This window comes from Crocodylus porosus, unplaced genomic scaffold (genome assembly GCF_001723895.1).
Source record: "Crocodylus porosus isolate Cpor-Errol unplaced genomic scaffold, CroPor_comp1, whole genome shotgun sequence".
Lineage (NCBI taxonomy): Eukaryota > Metazoa > Chordata > Crocodylia > Crocodylidae > Crocodylus > Crocodylus porosus.
Genome location: NW_017728951.1, coordinates 10331094 through 10355218, shown reverse-complemented (window position 1 = coordinate 10355218; position 24125 = coordinate 10331094). Strand labels below are relative to the sequence as shown.

At 46.6% G+C, this 24125-nt stretch overlaps 1 protein-coding gene across 1 annotated transcript in view; it reads left to right on the top strand.

Moving 5' to 3' along the window:
• The first annotated feature begins 354 nt into the window (after positions 1-354).
• The window catches only part of ACADSB (acyl-CoA dehydrogenase, short/branched chain), a 42318-nt gene continuing 18547 nt past the window's right edge, over positions 355-24125 (top strand). The window contains exons 1-2 of the mRNA XM_019556019.1: positions 355-471; positions 20311-20467. Of these exons, the coding sequence (XP_019411564.1) occupies positions 20410-20467 (58 nt within the window). The 5' untranslated portion in view covers positions 355-471; positions 20311-20409. The remainder of the gene's footprint in view (positions 472-20310; positions 20468-24125) is intronic.

The window sequence follows — 24125 nt, the reverse complement described above, 5'->3', positions numbered from 1 at the left end:
ACAGACTAACCAGCCCGACACTGCTGCTCATCTGCATGGGGGCATTTCTCGGCCACGTCGGCCCAAACAAGCCGATTGCCAATACTGTCAGTTTTCCGTACACTGGTGCCGATCTGATGCATCAGTGCACCTCTGGCCCACCCAGATATTGATGGTCGGGTCGGTATCAGCTGATACGGCTCCTTTAAAATAGACTGTCGGTATCGGCCCAAAAACATCTGTATTGGTGCACCCCAAATAAGCGGTGCTGGTTAAGTATGTTGGATGTCATTGCCAGGGTGTCGCCATGACTGAAACGGACGTGCAACTGTTGTTTTTTAAGCTTGGTAATAACAGCTACAAAACTGAATAGTAGAAGCCTTCCTTGACAGTGAGAGGAGTTCGTCAGTCCTGGGGCTCCTAATAACCCCATGGCGGTCGCATGGTGTACGTAACTGCTGGCATTACCCGTTGGCTAAGCGCATATCCCGTGTAAGTGCAGAATTGCCTTTTGCTTTTGAGTTTATGCAGTTAAACGGAGTATACTGTATTGCCCTGTTTTATTTCATTTATTGCAGAGCATTCGGCTAGAGAAAGTTACTACAGAGCATCCGAAGGACAGTGTCGTCCTATCCCTGGGTAACTGCAGCTTCAGGGAACCAGAGGTTCTCTAGGGATCAGGACTTCTTTTCTGCTGTGATCTCACTGGGGATTGCAGCCCCTAATGCGGGGCAGGCAATTATTTCGCCTTAATGAGTTTTGTGAGCTGCCCAGGGCCTCAAGAGTAGCCCCGTCTCTTGACACACGCCCTGCCTGTGGTTGCCATCTTGGGACCAGACTTCCTGTCCCTGACCTTTGCCACCAGAAGTGCCTCCCCTTGTTCCCAGAAGTACTCCTTTTAGGGAGGGGAGTTGTCATCTTTGAACCAGAAAAAAAACCAAATCACATACTGAAAGTTAGGGCTGTGTGAAACTTTGCCAGCTGTTTCATTTCAACACTGTTTTGACTCGTTTCAAGCTTGAAACAGCAAAATCAAAATGAAAGGCTTAGAAACAGCCTCAAAACGAAGAAAGGGCTGTCAGAATGTTTTGAAACATTTCGAAGCTGACGCTGCGCTCGTTTGTAGGGAAACAGAAAGTAAGGAGAAGGAGGGGAAACTTGTGGGGAAGGACTACTATCATATTGACTGTGTAGCTGGCCAGTGACTGTGATCTTTCCCTGAGGTCTTTTCCAATTCCAGTGCTCTGGGGGCGGGATGGACAAACAACATAAAGAGCAGCATTGTTTGAATTGAGCTGCTTTCTGCTTTGGGTTCAGTTACTGAGCTGTGTCTTCCAGCAGTGTCAAACAACAAAGACTATCATTTCCTACTTGCTGGCCTATCCATAGCAAGTGGGATTCATCAGTATCTTTTGCTTTCTGTACCCTTTTATTTTATTATTACAGTCTTTCATTCCTTTCAATTTATTCCTCCCCCAAAATCCTCTCTCTATTTTTGTTAGTCTATTTTGATTCTTTTCCCCCTGAAAACAAATCTGTGCTTTCTCTCACAGTGTGCATTCCATTCATTGTGCAGGGAATCACAGTATATATTGCATATTGTGATATAGAATTTATTCAGGAACACATAATATTTATATATTTTATTTATTATGTAAATACATGCATGCGTTACATGAATACACATACATATACAATTATCTACATATGTTACATAAATCAGATTACATTACAGAAGAGCACACGGATTTTCCAGCACGCCAAGCCAAAGACGCAATGAAACACACCATGAAGCATGCTGGAAAGGCAGCTGGCAAGCCTGCTTGGAGGGGTGGAAGAGAGGGTAGAGGGAGAGCTGTAAGTCCTATCCCCCCTAAACTGAGATGTAGCCTCTTTGCTACAACAAGCAGGCATGAGTCTTCCAATTCTACAGGCAGCAAAGAGAGGGGAGCAGTGCCACTGCCTGTGCACAAGTCTGAATCCCCTCCAAGAGCACCGGCCATAATCACCGCCACCACCACCATGACAACAAGCAGCAGCACCAGCATGACCGTCTCCTCAACCCCTGTTTCACTTCCCTTGCTGAGCCTTCCTGTGCCAGAGGAAGAGCTAGATCTGGATCTGAGTGCCACAGCAAGAGAAATTCTGGGGAAGGAGGGGGAATCATCTGAATTTGTGTTCCACACCTCTCAAGTTTCCCCTATAGCCAGGTCTCCTTCCCCAGAAGACATTTCAGAGGAGGTTGAGGTAGAGGTTGCGGAGGGAAGCGCTTCAGCTGAATCCATTCCTCCTGTTGCTGTGCCTCTGCCTGCTGAGGAGGGGGAAAAGGCAGCATCCGCACATGTACCTGCACCCCAGAAGCGAGTGGGTAGTGTGGTCTGGGATCATTTTAAGCTGGCAGATGATCCCACATATGCTATCTGTCTGCACTGCCGAACCAAAACCAGCCGGGGTAAGGGAGCAAAACACATGAGCACCACAGGGATGCTGATGCATCTCCGCAGGCACCATCCCCTTGCCCTTGCTCTTCAGCCTGGCACCAATGGGAGCATGCCCAAAAAGAAGTCCCCCTCTCGCTCTAAAGCCCTTACACCCCCAAACCAGAGGCAGGCCACCTTGGAACAGTGGGGGAAAGGCGGACAGAAAGTGGGGTGTGTTGTAAAGGCAAGTGAGATCACCCAGAGCATTGGGGAGATGCTTGCTGTAGATGACCAGCCTTTCTCCTTAGTTGAGCGGCCAGGGTTCAAGCGGCTTATGGCGCTCGTGGCCCCATCATACCAAGTGCCCACACGCACCACCTTCAGTAAGACAGTGGTGCCCTTCCTGTATGAGGCATGTAGGGAATACTTGAGGGAGGAACTGCGCAACGCAGGGCCGCAGGTGGCCTTACACTTCACCTCGGACATCTGGACCAGCCAGGGTGGAGATCATGCATACTTCTCCCTCACAGGGCACTGGTGTGACCAGTCAGGCCATCGATGGGCTCTCCTTCAAGCCGAGGTGATGGATGAGTCCTACACAGCAACAGAGATCATGGGAGCCATGAGCCGCTTGGTGCAGGGGTGGCTCGGGCAGGGCGAGCTCATCCGTGGGTTTATGGTCACCAACAATGGAGCCAATATGGTCAAGGTGGTCCGTTATGCCAACTTTGTTGGCATCCACTGTGTGGCACACAAGTTGCACCTCATTGTCAAGGATGCCTTGGAGGGGGACAGGGCTGCCGGTGATGGTACCAGCACCACCAGCAAGCTCATTTCCAAATGCAGGAAGGTGGCAGGCTACTTCCACCGGAACATCAAGGCGGGCAAGATGCTGCAGGACAAACAGGCAGAGCTGAACATCCCGCAGCACAAAATCATACAGGATGTGGCGACTCGGTGGAATTCCACATATCTGATGCTTGAGAGGCTGGTGGAGCAACAGAAGGCCATCCATGAGATGGCCTTGCTCGGGGAGATTGGGATCAGCGGCCCCCTTAACAGAGCTGAGTGGGATACCATCTCCCAGATCTTGGTAGTCCTCAAGCCCTTCCTTGAGGCCACCGAGACCCTCAGCGCTGGTGATGCCCTCCTTAGCCAGGTGATCCCTGTAGTGAAGGAACTTCAGAACCAAATGGAGAAGTTCCAGGGGATCAATGTTCCTGGCTGGGGCAAGCCACTGTCACCGGACGTGCAGGCACTGGTGAGGCGGCTGAAGGAGGGCATCAGGAAACAGCTTGATCCCTTGCAGTCCAGTACGGTCCACGTGCTAGCCGCCATGTGTGACCCGAGGGTGAAGGGGAGCATATGTGGCAGACAAAACCTGGCTCAGTGGACAGAGGTGCTGGTGAAGAGAGTCAGGGATGCAGAGGGGCGGAGGCGGGGGGATGTGGAAGAAGAGGATCCGCTGTCCTGTGCCAGTATGCTGTCCACCAGGCAGTCTCCTCCACCACCACAGGTGCTGCCAATATGGGCCAAGGGCATGGCTTCCTTGGTGGGGTCCAGGGGCACCAGACCCCACCATCAGGCAGGTAGTGCTCAGGCCTTGGTAGCTACCTATCTCACCGAGGATGTGGAGCCACTGCTGTGCAACCCCTTGGCCTACTGGGCAAGCCGCAGCCAGATGTGGCCGGATCTGGCCACGGTTGCCCGGGAACACCTATCCTGTCCACCAACCAGTGTTCCAAGTGAGAGGGTGTTCAGCATTGCTGGGGATGTGACACCCCACCATACCTCCTTGGATCCTGGTTTGGTGGAGCAGCTGGTGTTCCTCAAAGTGAATCTCCCACTGCTGGGGTTCCCTAAGCTCCAGGTGCAGATGGAGTGAATGCCACCCTCCTCACTCTGTCTGCACCTATTTCCATTTTATTTTTTAAAACCAGTTAATGCCATGCTCCCAGAGCTGGAGGGGGTACTCACTGCATCATCAGCCAGCAGGGGAAGAACGTGTCTGTTTGCCAGGACAAACTTGGAGGTATGGACTGGGGCTGTGAGAAAGGAGGAGGCCCCAGGTCCTGGACATGACCACTAAAACTGTACTCTGCCAGGGTCAGGAGGCCTGGTGGGACTGCTGGTGGCGTGGCAGCCCCAGGAAATGCCAGGACTGAGGATCCCCCTGGTGAAAGGCGGGTAGGAGGCGCCATAACCTCCTGCCACTACACGCACGCACACAGTCCTGGCCCGAGGCTTGCTGGATGCAGTGGAGTTGTGAAGCTCCAGGTGAGCTCAGCTTAGCTGCCTGGGATGCCAGCTTTCGGGTTGAAAGACTCTTCATCAGGCTGAGGAAGCACCTGCAATTGGCATGTGTGCTGTTCCTGGATGGAAGGAATAGTAAAAAAGCCAGAGGCTGGCATTCAATGGAGGCAAGAAAGCCAGTCAGTGAAAATGGAAATGGAGGCATCAGAAGGTGAGGGACAGGCTTGGTGGGAGGGGGGGAGGAAGGCAGGGAAGTTACCATCCCTGCTGTTTTCGTTCAAATCAGGCAAGAAATGACACAGTTATAGGCAGTTTCATTATTCCCCATTATAGCCTATGGGCGAAACGTGTTGAAACAGCAAAATAGTTTTAACAAGACCTAACGGAATAGTGCTTCGAAACAAAACGTCAAAACGAAACACTGTCCCTTCAAAACGGCGAAACAGAAGTCAAAACAAAATGGTGCTGTTTTGCACAGCCCTACTAAAAGTCAAACATCTGCTATAATGTATTTTAATTTTATTACCAAAAGTATTTTTGTCGTGAATTGTGTTTGCGTACTGCATGTAGAAGTGATTGCATAACTCAGAAATAAAATCTTATTCTTGTATATTGTGTGAGGGGTGTGGTTTGGGGTAAGTGTGTGTGGGAGGTTTGTGAGGGGGTGTGGTTGTGTGGGGGCACAATAGGATATGTTGGAGGGTTGTATATGTGAGGGGGTTGTGCAGGATGGTGTGGGTGTGTAGAATTTGTGGGGTGTCAGGGAGGTTGGGAGGGTGTGGGGGCCCCCCCATACACTCCCTCTTATCCTCCACGGCACACAGCCCCTGCCAGTGGCAGCAGCAGGTAGTAGGTGCTTGGGGTGCTCGTGCCCCATGCAGGCACTGCCACCTGGCGACACATGGCTCCAGCCAGTACTGGTGGTGGCAAGGAGCACATCCAGGGCAGCCCACCTCTATTGTGCAGCTCCTGACATTCATGCAGCACCGAGAGAAGCCCTGTGCAATGGAGCCATCTGCCTTCCCAACCCCCTGCTGTGCAGGTTCCAGGAATGTACCAGGAAGCAGGGGCCGGGGCTCCCCTTCACTTCCAGAGGAGTCCCGGGACTTGCACAGCAGGAAGCAGGGAAGGCAGCTGGCTCAGTCATGTGTGCCTCCTCTTGGTAGCGCACAAGTACCAGGAGCTGCAATGTGCTACATGCAGCCCCAGGTGATAGTGGTGGGCTGGCCCGGCTGCGCTTCTTGCCACCACTTGAAGTGGTCATTGGAGCCACGTGCCACCAGGCAGTAGCACCTACGCACAGCACGAGCACCTTGAGCACCCACCATCTGGTACTGGTGCTACCGGCAGGGGGTGCTGTGTGCCTTGGGGGAAAGCATGTGGGGGGGTCCTCACACCTATATCCTGCCCACCTGAGCTGCGTGCTCTTGCCACACCCCTGGGCGGGGGCTCCAAGCACTGGCACATGTTCCTGCCAGCCCCACACTCCCCACTCCTGCCTAGAAGCAAGCAGGACACCAGGGAAGCCAAAAAAGTCCCCCAGCAGAGGCTGCATGCTGGCTGGGCCGACCCTTCCTCCCATGAGGGTGAACACAAGGCACACGGGTGGGGTAGCTGGTTGGTGGGTGTCCATGGGCTGGATGAAATTGCTTGGTGGTTCAGACTTTGCCCACCCTGCTTGACAGGGATAGCCAGCACATGGTTTTTCCCTTAGTTCTCATGGAAGACTTTACCATGACATCTGCTGAGAGGGAAACATCACAGTGAACAAGTAATCTAACAAATTACTGGAATGTGTTGGTGAGAACTTGGTACAGGTGGTGGATAGGTCAACTAGTGGGGAAGCTCTTCACAACTTGCTGCTCACCAATAGGGAGGAAATAGTTGAGAATGTGAAAGTGGAAGGCAACGTGTGTGATGGTGACCACAAAATGATAAGAATCCAAGATTGTAAGGGAACGGAGGAAAGCGGCAGAATAAAGACTACTTCAACAACAAAAATGGATTTCAAAAAACCCAGGGAGATGTATCGGTGCACCTCTAGATCCTGCCCATCAGTCTGATATCAGATCGGCGCCAATATAAAGCAAATTGACTATACTGGAAATCGGCCTGATATCACCAATAAATTGCCTGTGTATACGCAGCTGCAGTATAAGAGGTAAGGAGCACAGCCCAGCAACTTCAAGAGCAGTGTCCAGCTGGTATATCTGTTCTGGTGGAAGGTGCATGGGGGGTATATTAAAGCCCCCCACAGTGAGGGAGGGAGTGGGGCAGGGGCTGGGGCAAGCGCTGCCCAGTTGGGGCAGGGCGCAGGACAGATCTGCAGCTTGTCTGACAGGCATGGGGTGGGGGTGTGGCTCCCACTGCTATGTGCTCTTTGAACCACTCATCCAGCACTCACCAGCTTGTCTGGCGGCTCCTGCTGCTTGTCCAGGAGGGCATGGGGGAAGATGTGTGCCCCCGGATCAGGGCAGGGTAGGTGGGGCCAGGCTGCACTTGGGGTGGGTAGCAGTGCTTGGAGCAGGGCTGCAGGGTGGGGGCTGCAGTTACCCCAAAATTCATCATAGCCCCCCAGTAGCCCCGCTCCCCCCCCAGTGCTGCCACCACCTGCCTCAAGCACAGCCTCACATGGCCCCAGCCTCACTCGCCCTGCCCTGCCCTGCGCAGATTCAGGGACAAGTTTGAGTGGGGAAAGGAGTTCAGGATTGCTGGCTTTACTTGAAGTAAGATGTATTGAGGGTGCAGGAGCAATCTATCCCAGTAGAGGTGCACCAATATATCAGTCTGATATTGGATTGGCACCAATAAAAAGAAAATTGAGTGCATCAGAAATCGGCCTGAAGTGGCTGATAATTTGGCTGATAAATCCCTGTGCATGTGTACCATAGCACAGCCCGTAGGCAGTGAGAAGAACAGCCCAGCAGCTTGGAGAGCTGCGTGCAGCTGGTAAGTCTGTTGTGGTAGACGGGGAGGGAAGGGGTATGGAGGCGCAGATCAATGCCCCTCTGTTGATGGAGGAGGTAGGGCAGGGGCAGGGCCTCTGTCCATGTGCATCCTGCCCCGGCTGGGCAGCCCCTGCTCCACCCTACTCCCTCCATCACTACAAGGGCCTTGATGTGCTCCCCCATACCCCTTCCCTCTCCCCTCCCCATCTACCACAACAGACTTACCAGCTGGACGCACGGAAATCAGATCGGTATCAGCCGATATGCCTCCTTAAAAATCAGCTATCAGTATCAGCCCCCAAAATCTCTATCTGTGCACCCCTATATCCCAGTACAACAGAAGAATGGGAAGTACAGCAAGAAACCAGTCTGGCTAGACTGATCTCAAGGAGTTGAAACTCAAAAAGGCATCCTACAAAAAGTGAAACTTGGTCACAGTACTAGCGAAGATTGTAAGATTATTGCTTGGGTATTCAGGGAGAAAATTGGGAATGTATGATTTTTGATGCAACTGGCAATAAAAGGCACTAAAAAGTATGTCAGAAGCAAGAGAAATGTCAAGGAAAGTATAGGTCCCTTACAGAAGGCAATTTACTTACAGATGAGATGGAGAAGTCCGAAGTATTTAATCCATTTTTTTTTATATCAATTTTCACAAATAAGGTTAGCTGCCAAGTCATGAGTGCAGTTGGCAGCAGAGAGGAAGAAGACAAACATCTTAGAGTAATGGAAAAACAAGTTAGGGAGTACTTAGAAAAGACAGAAGTTTTCAAGTCAGCATGGCCGATCTCAAAGCCATTCACAGTCCTCTCTGAGAAATTGTGGAGGTTGGGTGAGGTCCAAGATGAAAGGAAAAGAGAAAACATAGCACCCATCTTTAAGATAAGGAATGTGGGGAATTACAGACCAGGCAGTCTGACCTCACTACGTGGAAAGATTGTAGACCAGGTCCTCAAAGCATTGATTTTGAAATACCTGGGTGAAGTTGATGAGGAACAATCACTATGATTTATTAAGAGAACTCATGCCTGACCAACGAAGTTTCCTTTTATGATAAGATAACAGACTTTGCAGATTGTGAGAGAGCAGTAAAGGTACTTTGATTTAGCGAGGCTTTTGACATTGGTTCCCATGACATTCTGTTTACTAATCTTAGGAAAACAGACTAGATAAAAGTATTGGATCATTGCTCAGCACATAGCCTTCAATGGTTTAATATCTAGTTAGGAAGAGATATTAAGTGGCGCTCCCCAGGTGTCTGTCCTGGGTTTGGTATTGTTTAACACTTTCATTAATGATTTAGATAACAGCATTAAGTACACGTTCAACAAATTTGCAGATGACACCAAATTGGATATAGTTGCAGACACTAAAATATAGGGCTAGGATCCAAAATGACCTAGATAAACTGGAAAAAGGTCTGAAATCAATCAAATGAAACAAAAAGGATAAGTACCAGGTTCTGCACTTGGGGAGGAACGATTGCATGTGCAAATATACACTGGGGAGTGACTGGCTAGGCTGCAGTACAGCAGAGAAGACCTGAGGGTTACAGTAGATCATAAGCTGAATATGAGCCAACAGTGTTTTCTTTTTGCAAAAAAACAAGCAACAACACACTGGATTGTATGATGATCAGGAGTGTCACTTGAGTGTTACTCCAGGGAAGTGATACTTCTGCTCTATTCAGCACTAGTGAGGCCTTACCTCGAGTACCCTGTAGTTTTGGGCCCCACATTTTAAGACACTGATTGGAAACGGTCCAGCAGAGTGGCAGAGCCACAGCAACCACCTGCACCCCCCCATCCATCCCCAACCCACTTGCCTTATAGCCTCTGCCACCACCCTCACCACCACACCCTGCCTGCCCCAGTCTCTGGCCCACTCTCTTCTCCCTTACCGTCAGGCATAGCTCCAGCTTCATTTCCTCCCAGGGCATGGAGCACTTGGAAGTTCTGGCCCCTGCTTGGCCAGTGGGCAGCAGCACAGCTCCTGGCCAGAGTCTGAATGATAGCATGGATAAAGAAGTAAGACTTGGGTTGATAAAATCAGGCCATGGAATCTGCTACCAGTTCTCTGAAGCTGAGAAGTGGGTTTTCTGGAAAATTTTAAATCAGAAAAATTTCCACTGCCCTAAAGAATGCGTGATCTGATTTAACATGTTTTTTTTATGTATATTTAGTAAACAGAACTAAAAAAGTAAAATGTTAATTTTATGTCCCACTAGCCACAAATATTTGAACTGAAATATTTGATTAGGAAAAAAAGTAAATACAGCACACTTAATGTGGTTTAAATGTTATATTCAAACAAATTCAAAGCTTTTTGTGGAAAGAAATTATGTTTATTGGAATACTTGTGAAGATGTAAAGACAATACACAATAGCATGTACTTCCCTTACATTGTTTGTTTAAGTGTAAGGGAAAAAAACAAAGGTACTGAAAATGGTTGACACTAATTTTAGCACACCCAAAGCGCTGTGCATGATACGGTATGGTTGTCCACTCATCTGCTTCAACAGAGTTTAACTCTCTTCCACTGAGGTCATTGCGGCACCTCTAGTTGCACTGTCGCTATCTGTAGAATCACTTGCACTTCATTGTTACTAATGAATTTTATGAAACAATGAATTTTTCGAAATGGAAAATTTCTCATTGAAAAATAAAGCACTGGAAAATTTTCCGCCCCACATCTCTGCTCTGAAGTGATCTGGTAAAATCACTGTTTACTATACGTGTAAAGTTCTGTAATAATTGCCTTCCTTCTAGGATGGAAGTATGAGGATAGGGTTATGCCCAGCACAGAAGTATTACCAGCAGTCAGTAGGAGAAGATGAGACTGTAACCCCACCTACCCCTGCTCCATGATTCAAGCAACACTGTTAATTTTCAGTTCACACTTCCTAATACAGTTCGTTTAGTTCCAGATTTCCCTTGGCTGGAATCAAAATGCAGGGGAGGTGAGGTTGCTTTGGGAGAACCTGTAACTATGTCTACATTATGACAGGTTGGATTTGATTCAAATCAAATTGATTTAAATTGTGATTCAAATTATGATTTAAATCACAGGTCAGGAAGCCTCAATGTAATAATTGTTTTCTCCAAAAACTGCATTCTTGTTGTTTGATATTCTTTATTCATTTCAACTCTTAAAACTTTACATCTTTAGAGAAAGGTAAGGGCTTGACTGTAGCAACAAACCTTCAGAGAGACAAGAGGGTTGATGGGTAGGTAATCACTGCATTCTGTTATCTCTCGTCTCCATATCCTGCTGTTAACAAGGATGTGGTAAAAATCCACAGTTTGAAAACTGAAACTAAGCATCACAGAGATGCTTAATGGGATGATCTTCTAGACTGAGTCCCATTGGGTAGAGTGGTTTTCTTTAATCTTTACTAATGTATAGAGGAGCCTCTGGGAGCCTCATAAGATGGGGTCCCTAATATAGTCCATGGCCTGTTGTGACCCATTTATAAAACTTTTCTAAAAAGGTTACATGAATATATTGTCTCAGATACTGTATAAGTTATAATCCCTATTCCATGATGGTATCTTTGACTTTCAGCATCTTAATTTAAAACTATATTTATATAGGTTAATTTTTGTCAAGCATCTTAACAAAAATACGATTATCTAAAAAAATCTGATTTTTTTAAAATCAATGATTTTTATCCACCCTGAATTATGAGCACTTAACTGAAATAGGAATACCAGTATATTATAGCAGCAAAGTACCTCTAATGTAGATACATCTCTACTAGCAAAGCTAAATTGTGTGCTGGTTTAGTAGACCATTCTTCATAAGTAAACAAAGGATTGGTCTGTGGTCTTGTCTACACAAGAAAGTTTTAACAATGAAACCTGTACTATGTTGGCATAACGGCTTTGCTCATGGCTTTTGAGCTGTGCTACCCAAGGTCAGTATATCTTAGGAAATACTTCTCATGCTAACTTGTCTTTGATACCTAAGCCTTACTAGAGTAGCCTGCTGCTAAGAAACTTTCAGGTGAGCCACATGCTGTAGCCTCTGCTTACCAGGGCATGTCCAGATGAGCGGACACATGCAGGCATTTGCCGTGCTACTAATTTGCAGCACGGCAGGTGTTTTGACACTGGGAAATCCTAGTGTCAAAAAAATCCATGCCTGAAGAAAGCAGGGTGGCCCATGTGGCAGCAGTATGCGTTGCCTGAAACTGGAGCCTGGCTTGCCAGAGCCACAGTCCAACTCCTAACCAGGCTCTGCATGCTGGCTTGCGGCTGCTGGAGCCCTGGGAGGACTCCAGGTAGGCCTTCTGGGGCTGGCCAGGGTGCTGGCCCAGCCTCCCCTACCCCACCTGGGGCAATTTGCCTTGTGCCACAACATGCGTGCATAGGCATGCCCCAGGGATAAGTAGCAGCATCACAACTATGTGCCATTGCTATTTGTCCCTGGGGAAACACACCTGTGCACTCGTCTGGACGCGCCTATGTAGGAAATATGCTGGACATCCTCAGCCTATGAGGAAAAAGGTAGCGCAATCTCAGCTGCAGAACTGCGGCTGGAATAAAAATGTCTATTTAGACCCTGCAAAAGAAATGCAAAAGCTTGGGGTACAGCTGAGGTGAAGGTTGGAGGAAAGAGAAAGTACTGTGACAGTCCTAGGTGAAGAAAATGTGGATCTGTCCCTTCCTCCTCCTCTGGAAAGGAGAGTGGAGAGCAGAGCATTTTGGGACCCTGAGGAGGAAGCATTGCATGTAACTGCATGGTGCTACATGTAACTGTACCGCTATTACATGTGACACTGCAAAACATAGTGCTACAGAGAAGTTCCTGTTTCATACAGGAACATTATTTTTTAGCACTTGCACCATTTCTGTGATGGCACGTTTGTACTTCTCTTTTTTCTTTCTTTTTCTTAGCAATACAAGGGCATATCTAATGCTGTGAATGTTACATCCCTCCCCAGCATTGACCTTAAGCAGTTGCTTTCTCTGGACCTTTGGCCCTGTCCTGAGCACTGTATCAGCAAAAACTGCCACTGCCTCTGAATTTAAAATGCTTACTGTACTATCCCTGCACTTACTACACACATACCTGACAGACTATCCTGATTCTTTAAAGCTACATACTTTGAAAAGTGTCTCCATATACCTACCTGTCCTGAATTAAGTCTCATGCACTTCATATTTTTATGAGCCCTGCTGCCCTTTCCCTGGGGATCCTGTGCCAGCCACACATCCCCTGCCTACCTGGCAGCAGGAAGCTTAACTTACCGCCCCTGCTGGGGGTGCCCAGTTGGCACAACACTCCTGAGGGAAAAGCAGCAGAGTGGAGAGCCCCAAGCTCACAGCAAGTAGCCCACACCCCCAACACCCCATGGATAAGCCACTCACAGCTCCATCCTGCTCCCTATTCTGGCCCTGTGTCCCATTCACCACCTTGGCTGGGCAGTGCCCACTGCCCCACTCCCTCCCTCACCATTGAGGCCTTGTTCTGCACCTCCCCACACATACACCCCTCCCCTCCCCCACATCCCTTCCCCTCCACAGACTTACCTGCCAGGAGCTGCTCTCCACACTGCCTGGCTGCATTTCTGGCCACGTGCTTGTGTGCAGCTGCACTCGTGCATGCAGTGTCCAGTGGTCACGGCCAGAAGGCATATTGTATTTATTGGTGAACATTATCAGTTGCGCCGGTGGAAAAAAACTGATAGCCAATAATGTTAATTTTCCTTTTATTGGTGCTGATCTGATATTCAGGCAATATATCAGTGCACCTCTACTTTTTTACAAAGCAGCTGTGGGACTCGCATAATTGTTCACTTTTCCCTTCCCCCCCCCCACCACCACAAAAGTTATGTAAGTGTTCTATAGCTTCATTTAAATTTAGGCACAAGCTAATTCAGTTTATTCATGAAGCTGTGTGAAGTAATATAACAGAGCCTGACTGGCAACTTTCATAGTGGGATCTTAGGGCCTCCTCTCACCATGCAGCATATCAAGGTGCTTTTTTTAATATCATTTTGATATTGCCTGGCTTTTCAAACTGGTAGTTAATTTTCTCCTCTCTATATTCTGCTGGCAATGTTTCCCCTTTCATTTTGCAAAACTGGTGTAAAACAATAATAACAATTGGAATATTTGGCTTAATGAGATCCACCCTAGTTGTGAGGCATCTTCAGTCCCCCTCAGCCAAATACACATTTAGCAATTATCCTGTCCTTGCTCAGAGCTGGGTCTTAAATCTTCCCAGGTGCTGTTTGCTGTGCATGAAACTCCCATGAGCCAAGGCAGCAAAAGACTGCTTATGTCCCTAAAAGTCACAGTTGGAATTGCTGTCTCATCTGTGTGAATGTACTCACAAAGGGTAAATGCATCTGTATGCAACTTTTCAACAAGACCTGCATTCCTAAAATTGCATTATGTCTTTTTTCTGGACCATCCTGCAGTACTGACAATGAAATACCTCTGATATCCCTACTTTTATGCAAGCTTGAGGGGAAAAAACCCCACTCCTTTCTGTCTGTGTGCTCAAAAATCGGGGTGTCCATGCTGTCCGTAACTTTATTGGAAGTCCAGTATGTTGAATGCCTCTTCTTCCTACATGTTACCCAGTCAAGTACATACATTTAATAACCTTAAATGGACATTGACTGTTCCCCACAATATATTTTTCTATCAGTTTGAACTGGTTTGCTGTCGGTCAGTGGGTAAGCAAGAGTACAACTTTCCAGGGCATAACTGTCATCTGATTTATTCCACCGTCAAAGCAGCTTTCCTTTTGGTGTCTTCACTACAGAGCTTGGGTTACCTCAGTAAGTCATTTACTGGACCAAAGAGACTTATCAGAACTTGAAGCCAAATTCCTGTGATTCCTAGAGAGAAGTGCTGGGATCCCACAAAGTCATATGCCAAGGGCTGGTGTGGAGCACTGGCATACCTACACACAAAGCAGAACTTTTTTGCCAGTACAGTTTCCCTGTAAGGATGCGCTATACTGGCTAAAAAGCATAGTCTAGGAAAATTGAAGCATTGGCAGTGGCATGCCAGCACAAATATTCTTGGTAAATCTTTCTAATGCAGCTGTGGATGTGCTATGCTGATAAAAGCACGGTTTGGAGAGTACGGATGCATTGTGCCTTAGGGGGTTCTTCCAGCGGTTTTGTCGGTCCGTTATATTGCATCTCTCCATATCTGACAAAAAAAAATGCCAGCAGAAATCTGTAGCAAAGACCTAACCTTAGACCTTAGTGATTTTGATTCCTCTTCTTCAGGAGCTGGAAAAGCAAAGACGACTTTTTCCCCTGCATTGCCTTATCTGGGATTGAGGTTTTGAACCCTATATAATTTTTCTGGGATGTTTGCCTTTGAGAAGCTTACTCTAGAGCAGCACACCTACTTTCTCTCATTTTTTAGAGCCAGCATAGTCCACTTTTCTTGAGGGCCATGTTTGCTACAATCTTAATTTTGTAAAATGACATTACGTGGGACCTTGTGTGGGTTGGGAGATTTAAGATCTAATATTTTTAAGAGGCTATCCTTACCTTTATTTTTTTTTATTTCTTATTTTCATGTACATTTAATGGTTACATATAGCTTCAATAACAGTTAAACAATTAAACATTAAATCTTACTCAGAAAGTAATCCTGTAGCCATTTTAATAGCTAGTGACGAGTCCAGTTTTAATAGGAGCTTTAATAAATAAACAAACAAATCTTTTATATTATGGGGAATGCTGTATGGATTTTAGTAATTCCACCAGCGTTTGAAACTGAAATCTGTTGCTATCATAAATAGTTGGAAGAAGCTATCAGCTTAATTCTTTGAACACAAAATACTAGATAATTTAACTAGTAGTATCATCTAGCCTCTAATTGTCCATTAACAATTGCTTTATATCAATCAACCATGCTACCAAAATACCATAACCTAGGGGTTATCAACTGGGGGTATGTATACCCCTGGGGGTACTTAGGAAGGCTGTAGGGGGTACAGTCAGGTAGGTGGGCAGGAACAGAGTGCACCCTGGGATGCAGTGGTGGTGTCTGCCCCAGTGCATTCCTATACGTTGCTTCTTACCCAGCAAAGGGAGAGGAGAAAGGGGAGGGTTAGGGGTGCGCCAGGTGCCACTGGCCCCACACAGCACACTGCAGCGCCTCTCTGCCCCCCACCTCAGCTCACTCTCTGTGTCTGCTTGCTCCCAAGACGTGGACTGGGGCAGCAAGGGCAGCGGTGTCCCTCTGTGGGCACACGCACGCTGCCTGAATGGGTGGATGGGGGTGGGGGTCTCACATGCGGTGTCTGATGCCGCCACCACCACCATCCCCCCATGCCGCCACTGCTGCCACACCCCGCATTGCTTTCTCTCAGCGGGTCACACATGCGGCTCCATGGGCTGGTGATGGGCGGCATGCAATTGGCCATCCGGCAGCACATGTGCAGACTGCAGAGGGGCATTACTGCCCTCGCCCCCCAGCCCTACTCCTGGGAGCTGGCAGAGAGACACCCTCCCTTCCCCACTGCCATTCTCGATCCGGCCCCGCCCCACCCTTTCCCCCCCACACACTTACCTACAGTGTTTCTGCATCTGCTTGTGTGTGTATGTATGTGTCTGTGTCTGCATCTGCATGTGTGTCTTTGTTTTTGTGTGTCTGTGTCTGTCCCTTGCCCCTGCACCCCCCCACCCCCCCAGTGGAAGCGGGCACTTGTCATCATGCAGCTCTTGGGGCAGTGGCAGTGAGGTGCAGAGTCTAGCCTGCAGCAGCAGCTGCCCCATGCTCAGATCTGGGGGGGCATGTGCCCTCTGGGCCTCCGCCGGAGTGTGTGCAGCAGCAGGAGCTGCACCCCCCTCCCCACAACTCCCGGATGAACTGCTCTCCTGGATCCATCCTGTAGTCTACCCTGGCTATGCAGCGCCTGCCCCTGACTCAGCCCCACTCCCTCCCTCCCCCTGCCCCTTAAAAACAAGAGTAGAATATAAAGGGGTACATGAGCTGCAACTTTGAGGCAGAAGGGGTACACTTGTTAAAAATGTTTGAAATCTCTTGCTATATCTTATTCATAGTCTATTCTATATAGACTGTGAAGGTTTTTTTATTGCTTTGTATTGCAAATCCACTATGAAACAAGCTGCATCCACAAGCTACCCTGTCCTTTGGTTGTCTGGTGCTTACTTTACTATGTTAATACTAGTGGAATGTTTGTGGCAAAATTCAATTAAAACACATTATTCCTCTATGAAATAAAGCAACATACTATCTGCAGTGGCCAAATACTGTAGCACAGTAAATTACCTCCTGATTTAACCGGAGTATATTTTTGGTAGTTAGTGAATGTGAGGCAGAGTGAGGAAGAACTGTCAGAGATAAGAATGTTTATAGAATTTCTTCATTTCAACCCTTTGCTCTGTATTTTATTTTGTTTTTTGATATTTTTAAATAACCATTCAAGGTAGTGGTCACCAACCAGTGGATCTCGATCCACCAGTAGATTGCAGAGCCTCTTGGAGTTGATCTGAGGCTTAGGTGGGGGGCTGAGTTCCTGTGGGCATGCACACGTGCCACAACCCAACAGGTCAGTCCGTGGGGGAGGGATGGGGGAGGGACTAGATGGAGGGCCCCTGCTGCAGAGGCAGAAGCAGGGGTAAGTTGAGTGGGGCCCTGGCTGGGTGGGATGTACCTGCTGGAGAGGTGTGCCCCCAAATAATGTTTATCCCTCTGCCTCAATCTGTCCTCTCCCGACCCTCCCCACAAATTTACCTGCTTTGGGCGGGGGGTCCTGGTAGCACACGGGAGATCTTGAGTTGCTTTTAAATGCCAAAGGTGATCTCCTACTTAAAAAGGTTGGAGACCACTGACTCAAGGCATATCATTACTCAGTTGGAGTTGGCTGTCTTCCACCATTTGATCATCTGAACTCCAGGATTTAGTCTCATTAAATAAAAATGTATCTGTTGCAGATTGTTTTCTGAAGTGCATTCTCACTCTCAACATTTTAAAAAGCTGGATTATTGCTCCTTTTGAAAAATTACCTGTGAGTTCAGAGCTGTCCCATTGCATCAGAATTATTTATAATCTGAAACACAGTGCTTTACAACCGGGGCTGGTGAATACTAAGAATCAAGTACAAAACATAAAATATGTTTAAGCTTTAGTGAAAACAGAGTATTTGGGTAACAGTCCAAATAGTCACTAGCTTTATCTGGTCTGCCAAAGGCAGACAGATTCATAATAAGTAAGATTACTGTGAAAAAGTATAATAGTACTTAATCCAGTTACGTTATTGATTAAGAGATCAGACCCACCAATATATACAAATATTAATGTGAACATGTTTCTTGTACTAACAGCAATGAAAAAATGGACTCGAGCAGGTTGCTTCAATTCAAAAATAATTTGCAGAAAAAAATATTTAAATATGATTTACATTTTTTTTTTTAGCATTTTTATCAAAATGATACTGCTATGCTGATTAACATAGAGCAGGGGTCTGCAGCCTGTGGTCTGCAGGCCTGATATGGCTTGCAGAGCTTTAGGATCTGACCCGTGGAGTTGTGGCTTTGGCGGCATTCAGTGGCAGGGTGCTGTCCTGGCACCGTTACACAGTCAGCTGCCTGGGGTTCAGACAGAGGGGGAGCTATCCTTGTGCTGCACCTCATTCAACTTCCTAGGGCCCCAGTGGAGGGGGAGCTCTGACCTAGGCGATGTGTAGGAGGGACACGGGGGGGGGGCACATGCCACCCCTGAGATTGGCAGTGTCTGTGGACAGTCATCACTTACTGCTTGACACACACACATACCCTGCTCTGCTGTCAGCACCGCTGCCGGCATCTGCGGGTGGTCCCTGCTCGCCGCCATGGTGCCTCCCAGTCTCAAGAAGCACCAGTCATTCATGTACCATGCTGCAGTTGGGTGGTATGGGCTGTGGCAGAGGGGGCGCTTTCACTGTGCCATACGGCTGCTGAGCAGTGGAGAGGTAGCAACAGCAGATGAGTCCTCCAACCCAAGCTGGGTCATTCTGCCCTCCTTCCCCCTGCACTGGAAAACTTTGCCAACCCCTGATATAGGCTGCATACAGACGTTCATTACTTGATAGCCTGCCCTTTTCCCTGCCTGGGAAGTGGGCAGGCTGTCAAGCAGTAGGTGGTAGCTGCTGAAAAACAGCTGCTGCCATAGACAGCCCCAGGAGGTTTCCTGCCTCGGGAGAACCCCCCTCCATCTCTCCAGTCAGCTGATCGGCAGTCTAGAAACCCTCCTGGCTTCCCCCTGCAAGAGAGTTGCCTCTTCCAGTCTGACCAAAGAAGTGGGGAGGGGAGGAAGACAGCATTCAGCAGCTGTAGTAAGCAGGGTGAATTTGATTTAAATAAAATTGCTTTAAAGCATGATTTAAATGACTGGTCAGAAAGCCTCAATTTAATCACTGTGTTCTACCAAAAATGCATTCTTTGTTTAATATCCTGTATTCATTTAACTTCTTGAAACTTTGCACTGTTAGAAAAAGCTAAGGGTTTGAGTGTGTGTACACAAACTTGCAGAGAAACGACAGGGATAATGGGTGAGTAATAATCAGGTCCGTTATCCCTCATCTCCGCATACTGCTGTTAACAAGGATGTTATCTCTGGAGACAAGAAACTCTCTCTTTGCCTGAAGAAAGGTGTTTGTGCCTGAAAGCTTGCAAAGAACAATTTTTCTGACTATTTAAATGGTCTAATAAAAGATATCACATTTACTCAAAGAACTTTGCCTGCCTATGATATCTGAAGACACGAATCCACAGTTTGAGAACTGAAACTGAGCGTTACAGAGGTGCTTAATGGGATCTTCTAGACTGAGCCCCACTGGCTAGAGTGGTTTTCTTTAATCTTTACTAATATATAGAGGAGCCTCTGGGAACCCCACAAGGTGGGGCCCCTAATATAATCCATGGCCTGTTGTGACCTATTTATAAAACTTCTAAAAAGTTTACATAAATATAATGTCTCAAATAGTATATAATTATGAGTTATAATCCATATTCCATGATGAGATCTTCGAGCTTTAATATATCAGAAATTAAAACTATCTTTATCTAGATTTTTTTAAAGCATGTAAAAAACAATAAATACAATTAAATAAAAAAATCTGATTTACATTTTAAAAAATCTGATTTTTTTTTTTTTAATCATTGATTTTTATTCACCCTGGTAGAAAGACTCTGGGAGCTGTGAAGTAGGGACCTGGCAGTCTGCCTTCCCTCATGCTGCTCTGGGCTGACCTGAGCAGTGTGGGGTGCGGTAGGGGCATTTTCTTAGAGCAGCAAAGCAGCCAGTCTCACCCTGCACTGCTCTAGGTCAGTTGGAGCCCATAGGTGGAAAGGGAGAAGTGGGACCGATGGATGAAAGAGCCTGTATGTCTGCCCACCTGTGGTTTTTACTAGGAGAATGGTTATTCTCCCAGTAGAAACTGAATGTGTGAACCTGGCCCTAGAGAAACCTGGCAGAGAGGAAATAGCATGATTAATAAATGTATCTAGTTGAATGGTAAATACATTGCTAGAGCTTCTTCACTTTAGCAGCTAAAATTTGAAATTAGTATCACTGGAAATAATGACTTAGATGTATTTGCTGTTTCAAGTACCGAACAGAGAATAAAAAACTGTATATGAAAATTGTATATTGCTGTTTAGAAATATTTGAACATGTTCTGTACTTTAGAATGAGTGTTGCTAACACTTTCATGTTTTTGTTAATAGCTAAGAAAAAACTTGCCAACATATCTGAATTTTTGGAAGGCTGCTCCTTGTATCTTTAAATCTTCAAAAGCAGAAAATATTCCCAGTCTCACCAGTGAGATGGGGTGTGCTCCCCTTCAGACCTTAACAGAAGAAGAGCAAATGCTGAAAGAAACAGGTACCTATTTTTTTGCATTATTCAAACTCTTAAAAGGGAATGTTTTTTATCCAGATGTTAGTGAAAAGTTCAGTGTTAAAAATATTTGTAAAGTAATAGTTTTTTATTATACGTAGTTAAATTTGGAGATCATTGTGTTGATTTTTATTTAAAAATAAATAGAGAACTTGAGTTGAAATTTTGGTTAGGTCACAAGGGAATGAATTTGGTCTTATTTTGCTACTTTTTCTGTATTCTAAGCTAACAAAATATTCGTCTGTTCAGTCTGAACTGTAAACTGTTCAAGAACTTTGACCGAAACAAGGTTACCTAGTAGTGGCTGTGTTCAGATGTTACATTTCTAGCACTATGTATGGCCTTGTAGTGCCACAAATATTGCGCATTTCAATATGCCTTCGGCCTATAGCTTTACTAAAATGGTGCAAGTGCTTCAAAAATGGTAGAATCATTGCATAAATATTTCTAGATGAAAAAGAAACTTCTCTGTAGTGCTTGGTTTTATAGTGCCACATGTAATGTCTGAATAGTACACTGTCCCCCAGTGCTCACCCTTCCCCCCTGCCTTTGAGGGGCAGCAAGGGCTAGGGTGGACAGTTAATGAGTGCTGCATGGGTGCTCAGCTGTCATCAAGGCTGGGAAGCAGGGAGCTGAAATGCAACTTTTCTTTCCCCCTGCACTTGATGGCAAGGCCAACCAATCCCCTATTGCCCTTTGACTGGAAAGCATGCAGCTGGAGGTCTTTGGGGCAACTTCATAGTGCTCCAGCCAGAGGGCTTCGCACATGTTAGCGTACATTTTCATAACACTTCAAAGTGCTGCAGCACATAACATTATAGACATGTATGCCTGAACATGGCCAGTGTCATGTCCTTCTAGAACAGAGGCTGGCAGTGTTTTCTGGCAGGGGGATCAGAATGACCCTGTTCACGTTGGAGGGAGGGAGATGTTAGGACCCAGCTACTATTGCTTCTGCCCACCACTTTGCGAGGCAAAAGCCTCCCTCTGCCAGAGCCTGTGCTGCCTGACTGTAGTGGGGCATGGGCAGAGATTCCCCAGTGCTGGAGCCCCAGGCAGCTGACGGCTGTGCAGTGCAGGGAGAGTCCCCCCCTCATTCCCCAGCCAAATGCTGCCAAAGCAATGCTTTCACAGGCCAGGTCCAAAGGTGCTGTGGGCTGTAGTTGGTCCCCAGGCAATATGTTGCCACCTCCTGTTCTAGAGTCTTGAGTGCAGCTATGCTTTCATCTCTGAAAAATTGAGATATGAAGTTAACGTACATGCCATCCCACAAGGCAACCTTATTTCGGCCTCTGGACCTAGCAATAGCCGTTAAGTGTGGTGCGTAGACTGTAGTAGACTCCATACTGCTTAATGATGGTAACATGTAGTATTCACTTGCATCTACTTTACCAGAGAATGGATAAGAAAAGAGGAAAGAAAGGAAAACAGGCAAGCAGGGAGAGTGTAGAAGGTGCAAGATGGGTCAGGAAGGTTGGTTAGCGTTCATCTAGTGGTTTTATACCAGTTGGATCTGGTTATGGTTCACAATGAAGAGATGAATGTTTTGTTAGCCCAGAATAGCTGAATAGCCCCTCTGCAGATGAACTAAGATAAGCACTTGTTTAAAACTTGGCTTTTAAAACTAGGTAAAAAGTCCTTTTTCCTAGCTGGCTAGCCATCTGTTAATAGGCTTTTCAAGACTTTTGGACTTAGAGAATTTTAAGATTAATTTCTTTCAGATAGGAATAAGATTATTATTTCTTTAGCTGCATGCACATTTTATCATGTTTAATCATTTGCTTGATGTGCCTTATTAGTACTGTTCAGTCATTCATATCTGATTTGTATAATGTTTTATTTGCTATTAAAATTTTTTTTACATTTTTGAGTATTTGATTTTTGTTGGGACTGGCTCCTTGAACCTTCCCTGGGTTCAGCTGTCCTCTGGGAGTCAAAAGATGCCATAAGTGTAGACATGTGTTCCATGTGTGTAAATTCCAGCATATAGCTGCATATAATCCCATTTGACTTAACTGTGTTATACATTTCAACTGTTTTGAACAATGAGGGGATCAGTTGGGAGCAGATTGTCAGAAGTGATCACTGTGGGTGCTGACACGAGTGACATTGTGTCACGAGATCAGCCCCATGAAGGGCTCCACAGCTGTGCTCTTACAGAAGGGCACAGCTGCAGAGCCCTTTGAAAGGGCCCAATCCTATGACAATCTGAACCCTTTTTACAGGAGGGCTCAGATGAAGGTGCTCCAGAACTGAATGCCTCCATTAACTTGTGTCATCACGAGCTGGGAGCAGAATGCAGCCCAGCCCTGCTCCCAAATGGGAGAAGGGGAAGGGAGCAGAGGGAGGTCCATCTGGTATTTGCTCAGCCCAGCCTGGAGGGTAGGGCAGATGGATTGGAGGTTGCGGGGGAGAGGGGTACATTTGTGATTTCTAGGTGTGGGAGACAGAGAAAGAAGCCTCAGGGCAAAGATGGATGTAAGGCCTGTACTGCTGGGCAGAATTCATAGGAGACTCCAGTTAATAAACAGCAACCTTGAGTTTCTTTTCCTTATTTCTGTAGTTTTTGTTCAACCAAAATAGTACACACTAGCAAAGTATATAGCCACATTCCCTTAATACAGTTTAAGTCTATAATCTCTAAACAACAGCATAAAACCAGATCCCCAAAATTGCACTTTGTGTTCTGACTTGTGACAAGCAAAACTTTCATATGAGAATGACCCTGTCATAGATTTCATAGACATTAGGGATGGAAGGGACCTCGCAAGATCATCAGGTCCAGCCCCCTGCCCAAAGGGCAGGAAGTCAGCTGGGGTCAAAGGATCCTAGCAAGATAAGCATCCAAATGTTTCTTGAAAGTGTCCAGAGCAGGTGCTTGCACCACCTCTGGGGGGCGTCTATTCCAGGCCCTGGGGACTCAGACAGTAAAGAAGTTTTTCCTTATGTCCAACCTACAATGGTCTTCCAGGAGTTTGTGACCATTGGACCTTGTCTTCCCTTGGGGTGCCCTGGTGAACAGATGTCCTCCCAGTTTTTAAGCCTAAATAGGCTGTGCGTTATAACTTCAACTTGGGGAGTTGCTTCTTACTGAGACCATAAAAGTTATTGCTGGTAATTAACCAAGACATCCTTATTGTTTTTAGCATGCTGGCTCTTTCTGCATGGGGCCACACTAGGACATTGTGATGTTTATCTGTGGGATAGGGCTGTGCGAAATGTCTGTTTCATTTTGGTTTCGGATTCAGCATTTCAGAGGGACAGTGATTCATTTCAGTTTCAGATCACTGTCCCATTTCAATTCGGCCAAATCTATTTTGAAGTTTCAATGCTGTTTTGGTGTTTCAGCCATGGGCTATAATGGGGAATCACTAAAATGCCTATAATTTAGTCATTTCTTGGCTGATTCAGATGAAAATTGCAGGAATGGTAGCCCCTTCTGAGGGCATGAAGCCTGCCAAGTTTCAAGGAGACAGGTACAGAGTTTTTTGTGAAACTACACCTGAAACTGTTCAAAGCAAAACTCGTATCACTTGTCAGCAGCAGCAGCATGCTGTCATCCCACACACAGATCCCAGGACCCGCTGTGCCAGACTTGTCCCTGGGGGTGTGAGCCCCCGGATCTGCACGTGGGATGACAACA